The 16,596-nt window shown below is 40.9% G+C and overlaps 1 protein-coding gene across 3 annotated transcripts in view; it reads left to right on the top strand.

Annotated features, from left to right (window-relative positions):
* dnmt3bb.1 (DNA (cytosine-5-)-methyltransferase 3 beta, duplicate b.1) overlaps positions 1-16,596 on the top strand; it is a 50,101-nt gene that overhangs the window by 20,576 nt on the left and 12,929 nt on the right. For all 3 annotated transcript variants that reach the window (XM_042408575.1, XM_042408578.1, XM_042408579.1), the window contains exons 3-8: positions 3,559-3,709; positions 4,994-5,079; positions 5,246-5,383; positions 7,109-7,252; positions 11,811-11,969; positions 12,072-12,179. In XM_042408575.1, the coding sequence (XP_042264509.1) occupies positions 3,559-3,709; positions 4,994-5,079; positions 5,246-5,383; positions 7,109-7,252; positions 11,811-11,969; positions 12,072-12,179 (786 nt within the window). The remainder of the gene's footprint in view (positions 1-3,558; positions 3,710-4,993; positions 5,080-5,245; positions 5,384-7,108; positions 7,253-11,810; positions 11,970-12,071; positions 12,180-16,596) is intronic.

Here is a 16,596-nt window from a genome sequence, read left to right on the forward strand (position 1 = left end):
GCATTGCAAACACACACACACACACACACGCGCGCACACACACACACACACACCGCATGCATTCCCTGTTTTATGACTTTTAACAATCACAAACAGCCTCAGATATGCATAGCTGTGATTTGCCTTAAAATGTCAGCAGAATCTCACAAATTTCCATCTGTTTCACAGCTGCTCCTTCTCTCCGCTCGCTTTCTTGGTTACATCTTCTCTTTTTGCACATTTTCTGTGACAGAACCCTTAATTTTCAGTAAAAGATTAGAGAATAAACTGTCAGGAGTTATGAGAAGGTCGGACCGCTGATGAATGAGAATATAAATACCAAATTGTTCCAAGTGACACATTAAACACCAGATAATAATGATAGTTGTAAACACTGACAGAGTGCAATTAACCATTAATTGTAAAATAAAGTCTCATCTTGTATGAGTCTAAAAATACATGAATCCAAAATAGTTTAATGTGAGCAACCACGTATTAATTCATTTATCCACCACACTGACTTTTATTTCATTTGTTAGTTATTTTTGTCTTTCCATCATATTTCCTCTCCGTGTCCAGTTAAGTTAGCTTAGCTTAGCCCTGTTTACACCTGGTATTAACGTCCGTGATCCGATCACAAGTGGACGGCTCTAAATACAGGTGTAAACACACCCAAGAGGCATTGAGGACGGATTGAGATCTGATCACTCAGACCACATCCGGAGGTGGTCTGGGCTGCAGGTGACCACATTCATTTAGCAATGTAAATGCAATGAGTCCTGGACCACACTGAAGGACCGCCTACTCATCTGACGTCCTCTACTTTCTGGCAGTTTAGGCAGGGAATTGCATCGCTGCCTCCGGGTCCAAAGCTGTTCAACTTGTTTAATAAAAGGATAAACAAATTAATTTGTTTTTCATGTTAAGTAACAAAACGTCATCCACCTCCCGTTTTTTCCCTGTTTTTCCCGTTCCCCTTTTCAAATCGACAGTTACCAGTAACCTATAAACTAACTTGTTTTTTGTGGGACCCAGATGACGCTGGGTTGCATCATGACAAAAGTTGAGCCGATTTAACTGTTGTTGTTTTTTTTTTTTTTTTTACCAAACCTTGTATGATGGCACCCCCACGGCGTGAACACATTGCCCCCATTCAAATTAATGGGAGGGCTGCGTTTTTCACGCGCTACCGCTTTCAGTTTGAACACCGCCTTAGCAACACAATATACAGTAACAGTCAAAAGTTTGCACACACTTCCTCATTGAAGGGAAGGTGTGTACAAACTGTTGATGTATACTAATCCTGTCTGAATTGTTAGAATGGATACATACTATACATACAAAAGCACACACAGATGCACGTTAACACTTAAACACACGTGTAAATCTCCCTAGGTGTTACCTAAATACATTAATATCTACACATCTTTTGTATTCATTGGTCCTCTAATCTAAGCAGACAGGGGGGGATTAGGTGGAATCACTACTTTTTTAAGTGGGATGTTGCAAGTTCAAGTCCGAACAGAGCCGAGCTGAGCGAGGTTGTTATGTAAGGTAGGCTTGCAGCCTCGCATGGCAGCTCTTCTTCACCTCTAATGAGGTGAAAGTGATGCAGACAGAGAAACTGTATTACAGTAAAAGCTCTCCGGCCCACCTTCAGGCGCTGAGGTGATCCCTGCTTACCTCACCGATCCCTCTGGTGAACGGCACGCTCGCTCTACAGACAAATAACTGACTGTCACCAGTAGCTAAAGCCGTGCGCTGTGTTGTTTTGTTTCAATAGTGTTTGTGTTGAGTCAGATAGTTTACTTATAGTGCTGTTGGGCATGCTGGCCGATCTCCAACATGTTAATTTGTTTTAATATATTGACTTTGTTAGTGTTTAATCTTGGCATCATTTCTATGACTTTGACATGAGCAGGGCAGGAATGTGTTTCATTAAGACAATTAATGCCCAGAGGGAAGGGAGGGTTCGGTTCCATATGTTGCAAAAGAAATGAATGTCTGGGAGGTTTAGGTTTAAAATGGTTTGTGCTGTTAACAGCAGCTTTGTTTCATTTGGTCAACAAACAACTTGTGTGACGTTAGTCGTACATCCTTTTTGTTTTTTGATCAAGAGCTGGTTGCAAGACGTAGCTTGAACAAAATGCTTGGTGTTCGATGTTATTTCATGGGCAGAAAACCTCATGACGTCAGTGATCTAGTAGTGAATATTACTCTAATATCAGTCTTACATAAAGAGGATATGTTACACAGTAAGCCAGCGCATGGACTTTGTAAAGTTTAAAAGAGGTTTTGGAAACGAGTGACCCAGTTGGAAAGCCGTCAAGCGTTCTGGCAAAGGAATCATCTATTGTGCCTCAGGGATTAGAAGATTCAGGATGTTCAGCACTGGGAGCCATGATTCAACAGGTCCCGACTGCACCATGTTGGCTCCATGCTGAGTTGAGCGTCATGCATGTTGCTAATAGTTTGTGATTAGAGAATTACGAGAATATCATGTGACAGTTTAATAGCAGGTTTCTTACCTCTGGGGTTGTACCTCTCGGGCGGGGGGGGGGGGGGGGGGTGATTTGTGGACGTAATGCATCACGGACAGACCGACGGTCTTTCTATCTGTGGCTCTGGGAATGTTTAGCGTTGCTGTCAGCTCTGTCAGGTACTGAATGTGCAGCCAGAACATCAACCACACTGTCATCAAACACACCAGCGTTATCCTCGGCACTGGGTGGGCCGGCAGGTGAAGCTCTGTGAAGGTGTGTTTTCACTGGAAACACTCACTGTTTGCCTTTGGGACTGTAGAACATATTCAGACATGTTCGGTTACACTGTCCAGCTTCTGACTGGTTTACCAATAAGCTTTAGGTGCTTTATTAGAGAAGTGACGTTAGAGAGCTGACAGGGAATTGACGACAACATGCTGCAAGAACCCTCCCTGTGTTTTAGGGCTGCAACTAATTATTTACATTACCCATACATCTGATTATTTTCTTGGTTAATCCATCATTCGTTTGGTCTTTTTAAAATACCAATCAATGTTTCTTGAAGCCCAAAATGCAACTAAAATATCTTGTTTTGTCCACAACCCAAAGATATTCAGTTTACTGTCATAGAGGACTAAAGAGACCAGAAAATATTCAGATTTATGAAGCTGGAACCAGAGATTTTTAGCATTTTTTTCTTTAGAAAAATGACTCAAAATGATGAAATATTGAAATAGTTGGCGGTTAATTTTCTGTCAGTACATTGCAGCTCTGTTAAGTTTATTGTTGGTTTGCAACTATCTGGTCTCTAAAATGTCCCAAAAAAACCCAAATATATTCATTTTAGCATCATAGAAGTCTAAAGACACCAAAATATGTTAATTAGTATTATATTACATTCATTTGAGAGGCAAGAAAATTAGAAAATTACTAAAAACAGTTAATCTGTTCGTTAATTTTCTGTTTCTCGACTGAGCGAAACATTTAATCGTCGCCTCCCTCGTTTATACACCTGGATTCAATCAAACACAAGCGATTATATACATGACGTCTCGTGTGACCTGACTGATCGTGTCGTCTCTCTCTCCGTCGACAGGCGGCGGTGAACGGAGACACGCCTCCGCCGGAGGGCCTATCAGAGAACGACAGCGGCGTGGAGCTGACCAATGAGAACAGCCCCCTGACTGCGGCCGAGCCACCTTCCCCCTTCAGCCCCAAACAGAACGGAGACGCCGCTTCGCCTCAAGGTAACACACACACACACACACACACACACACACACACACACGCACACACACACACACACAGCGTACGGCGGTTTTTAACAGTGACACATTTCTTTGTTGTGCTTTGATGTGTGCAGCAGTTTGGATTTAAATGAAACTATGAGGTTAAAGCTCTGACTCGTGTTTTACGAGTGTTTACACTGACGTCAGATGAACACTGGAGGTTAGAGTTAGTCTATAATGCTTTATTTTAAAGGGCCAATACTCTTAATTCCTATAACGTCATATAAAGTCAGAAGAATCTGGAACGCTGTAAAGGAATCTGTAAATTCAGAGGACGGGTTTTCTAGGAAGAACTATGCAATTTGGCACTAATTATAGAGCAGAGAAAAGGCAGACAGCACTTTTCATTCGATTATTTCCAGGACTGTAGATACTATTTAGGACACCGAGGTCGTGTCCTCACTGTCGTTTCAGGGAATATGAAAGTTTTAATGACCTGAGGAAGAGTTAAAGATCTACAATTATACACGAAACTAAACACAATTTGACAGTTTTATGCTGAAACCATAAATTATTTCCTCCACCAAAAAAAAAATGCATTCATGGAATTGTTTGGGGAGGATTTATAACATTATTCATGGAAATAAAACCAGCAGATAAATATTATACATATTGAAATGATATAATATATATTTTAACAGTAACATCGATAAAGATTTTAATGAATACAAAAGAGTTATTTTCTTAAAACTTTCTTGGGAATAATTAGAAACTTTCAGACATTTTGATGTCATGTAGTCTCCCAATTTATGGGAACCAAAGTAAATACGTCAAATTCAATGAAACGAATCAATAAAACCTAAACATTTTTTCTATTCGGGGTCAAATTCTTCACCGTCAGCGACACTGAGGCGTCTCGCAGGCGTCAGCAGGTGAGGTCTGAACCGCAGCCGGCTTCACTTTCTGGCTTGTTTTGCTTCGAGTCTCGTCTTCAGAGAATAAAACACACCGTCAGTGGTATTTAAGGACTTTGTTTAGTCCTACAGACACATCCGCGGTTGCATCACTAACCTCCTACACTCTCCATCGGGACAAAAAGTTATTTATAAACCGTTCAGCCGAACTCTTTAACCTCGTTGTCATTGTTTCATTTCAAATCCAGTCTGAGACAAAAAAAAATGTGGAAAATATGATACTTTTCCTGCTGCTTTCTGCACTTTTATCACTTGAAAATATTGAGTTTCTTGTCTGCCATCTGTCTGACCTTCTGTCTCTCTGTGTCTGTGTCTCTGTGTTTTTCAGACGGTAACCAGTGTTTGAGCGGAAGCAGGAAGAGGAGGAGGAAGAAGTCAGACGAGGAGGAAAACACCTGGGACTCCTACAGCGAGGTACGACCGCAAAACACACCGCGCTTTGCTTTCGTAGAAGCGCGTTAATGAATCATCTCTGTGAGGGGGGGAGGAGGAGGAGGAGGGGATATAAACATTTTAATCCACTGAGTGTGTGTGTGTGTGTGTGTGTGTGTTTGTGTGTGTGTGTGTGTGTGTTTTACAGGAGAAGTCTTCAGGAACGTCTCAGTTGAGTTTGAGACAGACACCTCGACCCAGAACCATCTTCCAGGCCGGACTGACGACGCACCCGCACGGCAAAGCTCGCAGACAGAACCGCAAACAGGAGCCCAGCATGTTACCGGTAAACACACACACACACACACACACACACACACACACACACACACACACACACACACACACGTCACCTGAAACACTTTTTAGCAGCTGGTTGTGAAGCTTTTTTACATTTTTTTATCACTTTTTTTTTGCTCTTCTCTGTATGAATCTCTTTGCAGCTGCTTCGCTTTTTGAATAAATGTCAAAATAATCCGAATCAGCACATGCCAGAGAAGATGCCCTTGACCAGGATAAACACACACACACACACACACACACACACACATACACTGGTCCACTATATTTACTGTAGTTGTCTGTGCACACAGAAAGTTTTGCATTGCAGTGTGGTTTGATGGTTATGGACAGTTCAGTTCAGTCAGTTCACTTCTTTTTTTGTTTGTTTTTTTTTGCTTCCCCACATCCTGGTGTCTCTATAAAGAGGTCGGTGAGTAAGAGGAAAGATGTTCTAAACTGTATAAATGTGGTTGTATCCAGGTTGCAAAAACAAGCACATTTTCCCCCTTTTTTTAAAAAAAAATTGCACAGATTTAACCTGTTAAACACACAAGAGAAGAAGAATCAGAGAAGAAAGGAGGATTTATCTGTTTATCTCTTGTTCTGTTTCTGTCTATTTTTTTTCCATTTCTTTTTGTTTTGTCTGTTTACTCTTCCTTCTGTGGTGTCTCTCTTTGCTTTACTCTCACCTCTCTTTCCATCCAGATGCAACAGTTTCCCCAAACATTCAGCAAAAGAAAATGCAAATCAGTATTTTTTTAGCTGTTGTCACGCAAATATTCTGACATAAATAGAAACTCTTCTCTAAAAATGATACACCATGTTTTTTCTTTTCAGTTTTCCTTTATTATTAGTAGATTTCTCCACCTGTTTGCACGCTATGCGGTGTTTATTAGACGGTAATGCAGAGGAAAATAGGTGCAGAAATGTTACATCTACATTAATCGAGATTTCAGCAAAGTTCTTGCACACCAAAACAACTCCTGCACACTTCCTCCGTCGCTTGTGTTCAGGTCTTCAGACCTTCATCAGGCAGAAGATAGAAGTATTTCCACTTTACACTTTTTTCTTTCCACGTCATGTTTCAAGTTTTATTTAAATTGGAAGAAACGTCTGCACACCTGAATGTGGTCGGAAGTGTGTCGGAGGAAAGCAAAACTTTCTGCAGACTGTCTCGCTTACTGCTGGAAGATTTATTAGTTTAGTTTTGGTCTCTTCAACTTTTATCTTATATATAAATGATGGACGCAACTTTTCCTCCTCCGGCGTAAAAACATCAGAACTTTTAACATTTTTATTTTAAATTTCTGTTATTTCCAATCAGGTTTTTTTAACTGTATGTGATTAAATTACATTAAAAGGCACATAGGATCTCCTGGTTAAATATGAGTCAGGCACAAAGTTTAAATTCCTGTAAAAATGCCACAGTGATTTACTCAGAGGTGTAATGGGTGGTGTGTGTTTCACTGTGTGTGTGTGTGGGGTGGAGATTTGATCGGTGTTTGTTTTCATAACAGCCTGTCTTCAGGTGAAAAGCTTCTGCAAACACACATGACTGTATAATTGTTCTGTAAATACTTTCATCCTCCTTTTCTTTATCTCTCTGTCCTCTGACCTCACTTCATTTTATTTTAAACATGTTGTTTCAGTTTTTCTCGCTCTTTTGCCGTCACTTTTTTTTTTTACACTTCTCTCTCTCTCTCTCTCTCTCTCTCTCTCTGTGTGTCAGTGTGTCAGCGCTCCTCGGACCATCGTGGTCGTGTCCGGCGGGGTCCCTGAAGCCCCCCGTCTGGATCTGATGGAACAAGACTCCAAAGACTCGGCCCAAAGCAGCAGCACCTCGTCCAGCTCTGAAACCCAGCCGGAGTACAATGTAAGACAGATGAGTTTATAGAAGAAGAAAGCACAGAAGACAGAATTAGGTCATCAGGTGTTGAGTGGAAGTGTGTGTGGGCGTGTTTGTGCTTTAGATCTATTGATATCGATCTGACTCACCTGCTTTCTCACCATCGCTCCCTCTCTTAATTCACTCTCTAGCTCACTCTACCACAGCTGCTCTCTCTCGTCTTTCTTAAAACGAGTCGAGAAGCCGACGGCAAAGTCTAGCTTTACTTCTAACGTTATCAAAGGAAGAGAAACGTCCTCTTCTCCATCCTGGTAACGTCTTTATCCTCTGTCATGGCGGAGTTTATCGGTCTGATCGTGACGTCGGGTCGCGTTTCTCCAAAACCCCTCGCAGTCTAAACGCGCTCCCCTCTGATTCAAACCAACGGGAGGACCTCCGTATTCGCCGCACCGCCTGATTTGGTCTGAATAGATAACAGGACTGGAAACAAGGCTTCCCGTCTGCACATGGGGGCAGATGGATGACTTGGAAGATCTTCAAAGAAATGAACGGGAAAAAAAAAAAAAAAAAAGAAACAAGACAGGATGTCTGCAGGTGCTGAACATGTCTAAAAATGTAGATTGATTCCTTTGAACAGCACTTGTGTGGAAAAAACGGACTTTGTTGTCCTTTTGTATCATGTTCGCGCTGCGTGACGGGACGGAGAAGGAGCATTTTGGAGCGTCAGCGTGCCATAACTTGGTGGCATTAATCACTGGTGGCTATGAAAACAGAAACGTTTTAATCACTTCTGAATTCATCCTGTATTATCCTGACTTAAGACTTCAAAACAGACACACAAGCCTCTCATTTGGTATTCAGTTTTTAGAGGCATTACTCATACGAAAGGACATGTCAGCGTATTATTCTTTTTCCAGCTAATGTTGACCCAGACATGTAGCCAGAAAACAGGGCGTGTTGCTTCATGCAATATAATCCAAGAAGTCCAGTTTGAGTAAAAGATCAGATTAGTTTGAAGGCTGAAAACAGACAGGATGACACTCTCCCATCACAGTTTATTTCTAATTAATCTTTACTTCACTTTATTTATTATTTATTGCATGCAACATCAATAAAGACCAAACATGACAACCTTACAATCAAATAGCAGTTCAGTGCGGCCATGGGAGAAAGAGCTGGTTTGTTTTCTTTGTGCAGACAGTGATGAAACAAAGATTCTCTTTTCTTACATTTCTCTGTCGGTGGAAAGTCTGTCAGAACAAGCTTCATTCGTTTCTGCTTGAACAGACTTTCAACTATGTTTAATTTTTTGGCAAAACACAATTTTACTCCTACACATTTAATTCAATCTTAACCTGTGTGTTGTTTTTTTTGTTTTTTGATTTGCTGTCAAAGAAAAATGTCACACCTCGGAGTCATTTTTATTTTAAAAGGCAGCTTTGCACATGCATGAGGTGTTTCTAATTGCAAAGTCTTCGGTTTTGATCTGCCGTACCATCTTCTTACAGTTGGTTGCCATATTCTTGAAAGCGTGACATGCGGTCAGTTTGAGTTTTGCAACGATTCACTTGTCGTGAGTCTGACTCGCTTTTAAATTTTTGCACATCTCATCCTCGTTTAAAACCCTGATATTCCCAGAAATGATTTAAATATTCTCTAAAAAAGAAAAGAAAAGTCTGTTTTGATTCAGATCTAGAGGCAGATTAAAAAAAACCCAACCTTTTCTAGTATTGACTGAACAAATTTAAAACATTGTGCAACCTTTCTTTTATTTAAATCGTGAGGTTGTTTAAAAATGCTATAAAAGAATAAAATTGGACTTCATTGAAAGCATTCTTGAGTCTTTATGAGTCAGTTAGGAAGACTGAAGGATGAGAAAAGAGAAACAGAGAGTCAGACAGCTGTGGAGATGCAGGAGAGACGGAATATTTAAAAAAAAAAAAAAAAAGGGGGAAGTGGAAGCTTTGGCAGTGATAGAAAGAAGAGGAGGGTAACTCCTCCACCTGGCCCTGTGTTAGTGCAGGTGGCCACACACACACACACACACACACACACACACACACACAGTCCGACTGTGTTTGCTCTGTATCAATAGTTTCATTCAGGTCATGATGACCACCAGTCTGCACAGCAGGGCCTCTGTGTGTGTGTATATGTGTGTGTGTGTGTGTGTGTATGTGTGTGTGTGTGTGTGTGTGTGTGTGTGTGTGTGTGATCTGCATCCCTGGTTATCCTCCTCTTCATGTCTCTACACGTCTGCGTTGACCTCTGCATGCACGCCGCCGCCTCACATGTGCTTTTGTGTATGTTGACGTATCTCCGCGTGTTTATGTGTGTGTGTGTGTGTGTTTTGTCACGCGATCCCGGTTGAAGTCAGCGGAGCGTGCAGCATCCTTTAGTGGACTCCATTACAAAGCCTAATGGGTTTTCTCTGTGAAGGATCACATAGCAGCAAAGGTCTACTGGGATTTTTTTTTTTTTTTTTGCAAGCATAGAAATCCCATCTGCTCATAAAGCAGCACACATAAGTTTCAAAAGAAGGAAAAGCAGAAAGAAAAAAAAAAGGTCATTAAGGTATTATTAGAGACGTCTGATGTGTAAAGCGTACAGCAGAAATAAAGGAAGCACCTGAGCAAATGAAAGAAACAACAGACAAGTGGAGCTGGATGCCAAAGAGCACAAACAATCTTCAAATTAATCATAAAAGTCAGATAGTTTATTGATCCATGAAGGGAAACTTTCTTTTCCTTCCTGAGCTGTGAGACTCAGTGTCAGATGTTTATTTAAGAGAGAGTTCATACTACAATATAAATCAAATTATTTTACATGAAGTATCTAACCCCTCTCTTCTTTATCTCTCCTTCATCTTCTACACTTATCTCTCTTCTTCTAAAATATTTGATCATGATTTATACATCGATCTTCTCACCTTTTCTTTGAGAGAACTTAAGTTTTCTATTTCGTTTTTTGTAACACTGGTAAACTGTTCTTGAGGATGCAAAATGTCTCCTTCTCTCCCTTCTCTTCTGTCTAGATCCTCGACCCTTTTTTGCGCCACAGACCGGTTTAACGTCAGACAATAATTTCACGGACCGGCCTTTGAGGTGCGGCGGATAAATACAACAAACTAAAAATGATCCGACCGGCATAAAAACTTTGGTGTTTTTCTAAATATAATAATAAACCTGAATCCACTGTGTACTCGTATGCAACTTAATTAGCAGCGTCCTCGTGACATCCTCTCCGCCCCTTAACACTCTCTGTTATGTCGCTATGGTAATGTTTAAACATACCTTCAAAATAAGATGCATCACAAAAACAAGTCGACATAACGCTGAATCAGCGGAAGCCCCGAGCTTGTTTCTCCGCAACGAGACGGTCCCATCTAAGGGTAACGGGAGACAAGGACACCCGAAGTGTGTTACTTATGTCCGGTCTACTCAGTAGTTTTGTTTTGGCTGCCGTCACTGCAGAAAACCCCGCTGCACACAGACAGGATGTTGGAAAAGGCAACACCAGCAGAGTCGTCGTCTCTTTTAAGGCCGCCGTCGTTTGCAATCTCCAGCGGTTGATCTTCTTCTTGCGTAGACATGCTGGATTCACCTGGTTTGTTGACAAATGGGATCCATCCTTTGGCAGTTCGTGGGTCTTTTGTGGTTGGGGAAGTAGCGCTCGAACTCTTTTTTTTAAAAGCAAAGACAGGTAATGGTGCACCAGCTGGGAGAATGAAGGCTCAGTCTCTTCTAAAATCCCTGCTAATGTTTGAAACATGTCAAATATACCTTGATTATGCGTCAAGAGTAAATCATAGACAGATGTAGTAGAGAGAATCCGGTCATTTTTCAAAATAAAACATCCTTCAGACTTTGTTCAGACTGGTACCGGTCCGCGGCCCGGGTGTTGGGACCACTGGTTTAGATCAGAGAGTTTTAGCTGTAGTTGTAGGAGAAAATTGAAACATTTCTTCCAAAATGTCATCGTTTGGCACTAATATATGTGGTGTTTTTCTTTTTTAAAAAAGTCCAGATTGTTGTTTTCATTTTTCATATTTTCCTCCTTCTCTTCTGTCTCCTTCTCTTCTGTCTCCTTCTCTTCTGTCTCCTTCTCTTCTCTCTCCTTCTCTTCTGTCTCCTTCTCTTCTCTCTCCTTCTCTTCTGTCTCCTCTTCAGTTTCTTTCCTCTCTTATAACTGCAGGAGGGGTTTTCAGCTTTTACATAATACAGATATCCTGTATCCGTATCCTGTCAGTGTGTCGATCCATCTCTTCGCCGTCTTCTGACATCCAATCGTATCTTGTTTTCTTTTCACTAAAACAGCGAGAGAAGAAGATATTTCTGCCAAAGCGTCCTATTTTCTCTCCTCTGTTCTCCTGCACCTGCAGTATCAGAGAAGACGAGAGGTTTAGTAGAAATAAGTAACTCGACTCCTAATAGTTTTTTTCTGCCCTCATTCCTCCTTTTTTATACCTCAAAACTTTTCTACGTCTGCTCATCTTGTTAACATTTTTGCTACGTCCTGGTAAAGCAGTTTGAAGGACAAGACCTTGACCTTATCCTCCCTCTCCTCTGCTTCCTCCCACATCCAGGACAACAAAGGTTTTGGTATCGGCGAGCTGGTGTGGGGGAAGATCAAAGGCTTCTCCTGGTGGCCCGGCATCGTGGTGACGTGGCGCGCAACGGGCAAGCGGCAGGCAAGCAACGGCATGAGGTGGCTGCGGTGGTTTGGAGACGGCAAGTTCTCCGAGGTGAGGAGGGAGGGGAGGAAAAACAAACAAACGGATACACGGAAAGATGGAAGGAAAAATTTTAGTTTGCTTTCCTCTCAACCATCTTTTTCCTCCTTCAAGGTTTCAGCGGACAAACTGGACTCCATCACCGCCTTCCCAAAGTTCTTCAGCCAGGCTTCCTACACCAAGCTGGCGTCCTACCGCAGGGCCATCTTCCAGGCTCTGGAGGTAAGCTTCCAGCTGTGTTAGGTGCAACTCAGTGCTTTCTGTTTATTCAGGCTCAGTGAGAGAAGCTGGCTGGTCGCTCTTGTTTTGTCTGCAGGTGTCTCCAGTTACATTTACTCAATGTAGTTATAGTTTTTAAGGGGTTATTGATTTACTTTTTGCTGCTTTGGCCTTTCACAGTGTTACACATTGTCTTCCTATATACTTAAATTAGTTTCCAGTGAGATAGTTTTTAGTTTATATAGTGACTTTGCTGTTGCTGATATTTTAAATATTTAAGTATATTTAAAATATCAGTTCTAATCCTGTTCTGAATGGATGGGATGTAACACGACAGAGTACACAGTAAACTCGGCAGCCACACATTTCTCTGTTCTGTATTTCTCTGTTTTGTGTCTTCAGGTTATGCTAACCCATTGTTGCTAACTTTGGAGCTAACCCCCTTTACTTTTCCAGCATTTGGGGAAACAACAGACGTGACCTTTTAGCATTTATTAACTGACACACTGTAGTCTGTACTGTATATTTACTGCCAGACTGACAACTTACTACTAACCTTTTCCTCTGCTCCGCTCGCATCCACCGTCACTTCTCTGCCCCTCGCTCTTTCCCGCTCGCTACGCAAACACACTCCACAACGGAGCCACGCGACCAGTGGTTTCCCAGGCAACGACACAGAGGTTGACTCACGTACTGGAACAGCGCTGCACAGAGACTCCCAAATGCTATTGATATTAATGAACATCCATTCATTCGGATATCAAATATTAAAAAATATTTTTTTGGCCTGGCGGGGGTTCTCGTTGTGTCATTATGGAGAAACACAGATTCAGTAAACGTTCAGTAAACGTTGAGTACCGTTACACCCAGCAGTCTCCGTTAGGTTGGGCGAGTTCAAAGTTGTGAAAACAACGGGGGTGTTTTGAATACACCCCCGTTGTTTTCACAGGTAATTTGTTAGTCTGTCCCTCCCACCGCAGGAAATAATGGATTAATCCTGGAAAACTGTTGATGTAGCACTTTTCTCTTTATGAAAATAACACGGAGATTATTCGACCAATGAGAATTTAGTTGGACGAGAGCATATCGACCAACTAATCGACCAGCAGACTACAGGCCTACTGATAAGAGTATCGATAAAGAACCATTAAGATGGATTGATAAGATAAAGATGCGGGACGATGAGCAAATCAAATCCCGTCACTATAAGCTTTGTTCAACCAATGTTATTTTTTTGATTATTATTTTTTTATGGCGTGCAGTACAATCACTCAGAAAAATGTGAATAATTAATTAGTGTTTACTGTGAAAAACTACAACCTCAAACCTCCAAATATTGTGATGATAATCGTCTTTATGTGAAAATGCAACGTTTTTGGTCAAATAAACCCTCCAGAAACCAAAGGAAACCCTGAGAGTGATTCCTCTTCTGTTGCTCTTCCTGCACTTTCTTCCATTTTTTCCCCTTGTTAAAGGTTTTTTTTTCTGATGGTTATTTTAAGCCCCCTGGAGCAAATTTGTGATCTGTGATATTGGCCTATAAAAACAAAGATTGACTTGACCTGACTGGCATCTTTTTAAAAGCTCACTTTTCCAGACACACACACACACACAGTCACAAAAAAAGAAGAAGACTGTAGATGAGTGGTGATCCAGTCTGTTTTTAAAGACGTGTTTATGAGCTCATAAAAGAGAAAGGAATCCTTAAGCTTAGTGAATTACACCAGATGTGCCTCGTATTTACCAGACAGTGACAGTAAGTAGGTAACAGGTGCTCACTAACTCACATTAAATGAATATAAATGGAACAGGAATGGAGTCAAACGCTGACATTAATAATGGATGCAGCTGTTCATTTTGTTCAAATAAAAGGGATAAAAAAAGTTTAATATATCTCATTGATGACCCATAACTGAAAAAAATCTGCTGTGGAAAGTCGTAAAAACACTGACAGGAGATTTCCTGGTCGCATAAATCTTCAGTTAGTATGTTTGGAGATGTACAGCAGAAGCTAACATAAAATAATGTAAATATATATATAAAACAAACCGTTAGGGTGGTTAGATCCGTTGTGATATAAGTAGTATCAGATCTATGTCGGTGGTTGTTTGTATTGCAATTATGGTCACACCACCATGATTTAAAGGCACAGCGTAGAGATATGAGCGTCTTGTGAGCAGTATTTCACCTGAGACACAAAATCGTTGAAGTCTGCAGCTCTGACAGATGTATTTATGGGGGATGTGTGTGTGTGTGTGTGTGTGTTTAGGGAGGTGTCATTGTCAAATCTGAGGTCTGCTGTAAAAATATGCTGAGTTGTTTCCCTGCCAAGAACACTCTGGCTCACTTGAAATGCATTCATGCATATTTACACCACTCAGTGTGTGTGTGTGTGTGTGTGTGTGTGCGCGTACCAGTAGACAAGTAAAGCAAACACAGATGCGTGTCTGAAAGGGATTCCTCCTCGCTATCTTCTGTATCTCCTCCTGTTAATGAAACGGGAGAGAGAGGAGAGCAGGATGACGGAGAGGACCGAGGCGTAAGAGAGAAGAATGAAAACAAAAAAAGTTGCCTCATGTACAGTCAGAAGATAAAGATGACAGACAACGAGATGACTGTGAAGAAGAAACAGGCGGGAAATATGTGATTGCATGACTGATAAAAGGTCATTTTCACAGTATGTTACAAACTGTATTTTATCAGTTTTTGTCTATAAAGGTTAGACAGCAGGTGCGTTTTCTCTGTTTAATAAACTGTATAGAGTTTATTTGTACAGTTTTCTTGCACTTTTGTCGCTTTTTTTGTGTTTGTGATCTGCAATAAATGTTTTAAAGAGGATTTTTTAAAACAGTGTGCAGATCTCATCTGCTGTCATGTATAAAGTAGGGCTGTAGTCTGCCGGTCGACCGGTCGATTAGTTGGTCGATATGCTCTCGTCCGACTAAATTCTCATTGGTCGAATAATCTCCGTGTTATTTTCATAAGGAGAAAAGTGCTACATCAACAGTTTTCCAGGATTAATCCATTATTTCCTGCGGCGGGAGGGACAGACTAACAAATTACCTGTGAAAACAACGGGGGTGTATTCAAAACACCCCCGTTGTTTTCACAACTTTGAACTCGCCCAACCTAACGGAGACTGCTGGGTCTAACTGTACTCAACGTTTACTGAACGTTTACTGAATCTGTGTTTCTCCATAATGACACAACGAGAACCCCCGCCAGCCCAAAAAAATATTATATTTTTTAATAATCGACAGCGTTTGGGAGTCTCAGAGCAGCGCTGTTCCGGTACGTGAGTCAACCTCTGTGTCGTTGCCTGGGAAACCACTGGTCGCGTGGCTCCGTTAAGGAGTATGTTTGCGTAGCGAGCGGGAAAGAGCGAGGGGCAGAGAAATGACGGTGGATGCGAGCGGAGCAGAGGAAAAGGTTAGTAGTAAGTTGTCAGTCTGGCAGTAAATATACAGTACAGACTACAGTGTGTCAGTTAATAAATGCTAATAAGTCACGTCTGTTGTTTCCCCAAATGCTGGAAAAGTAAAGGGGGTTAGCTCCAAAGTTAGCAACAATGGGTTAGCATAACCTGAAGATGCTAAACAGAGAAATACAGTTGGGTGACTACAGCCCTACTATAAAGGACTGAATGTCAAGTTCAAAATCCTAAATTGATAGAAAAGTATATTTAATTTCTCTCAAAATTTGCAGCGACATGTGACGTGTTTGGTTGAAGTGGTTTTCTAGCATCATTTCATCCACTAAAAAAACGCACAGAAACGCTTTTAACGCTGGAAAATCTCATTGAGTCTCATTAACTCGGTTTAAGTATAAACTGGTGATAATAAAATGCCTATTTTTTTTTAACAATGCAAAATGATACTTTTCAATAATCTCTGTTTGATGTTAATATTGTCTGAACACAAACACTTAAACTTGAATAAAACACGGTGTGAAATGTACTGAATTAATTGGATTTTAAATCACAGTAATGCACAAATAATGACAAAGAACAACAAGAATCTTAAGTCAAAAACATAAAACATTAAAAATACATGCAAATTATGAATATTAATGTTAAAAATATGAATTAAAAACAGGAAATATCTCATCAAAGAACATTTATTTTTTGTCAAAATCCTGTAAAGAGTGAAAGTTTATTTTTGACCTTGTAAACAGCAGTTTGACCCCAAAAAATCTTAACTTCATTTGCTGATTAAGACGCCGTTGAAAGCTCCAGAAAAGCTCCAGCGAGTGGATGTTTGTCTGAGACAAACCGTCTACAAACAGGGGCTAAAAGACAGACAGGCAGATGTCAGAAACTTGTTTAATTTTCTGTTGTTCTTTCACCTCTTTCACCTCTTACTCACCATCTGTCATCCTCGTCTGTTTGTTTTTCAATGCTTTCTGTTTTATGGAGACACTC

Source organism: Thunnus maccoyii, chromosome 4 (assembly GCF_910596095.1).
Source record: "Thunnus maccoyii chromosome 4, fThuMac1.1, whole genome shotgun sequence".
In the NCBI taxonomy this organism is placed as follows: domain Eukaryota; kingdom Metazoa; phylum Chordata; class Actinopteri; order Scombriformes; family Scombridae; genus Thunnus; species Thunnus maccoyii.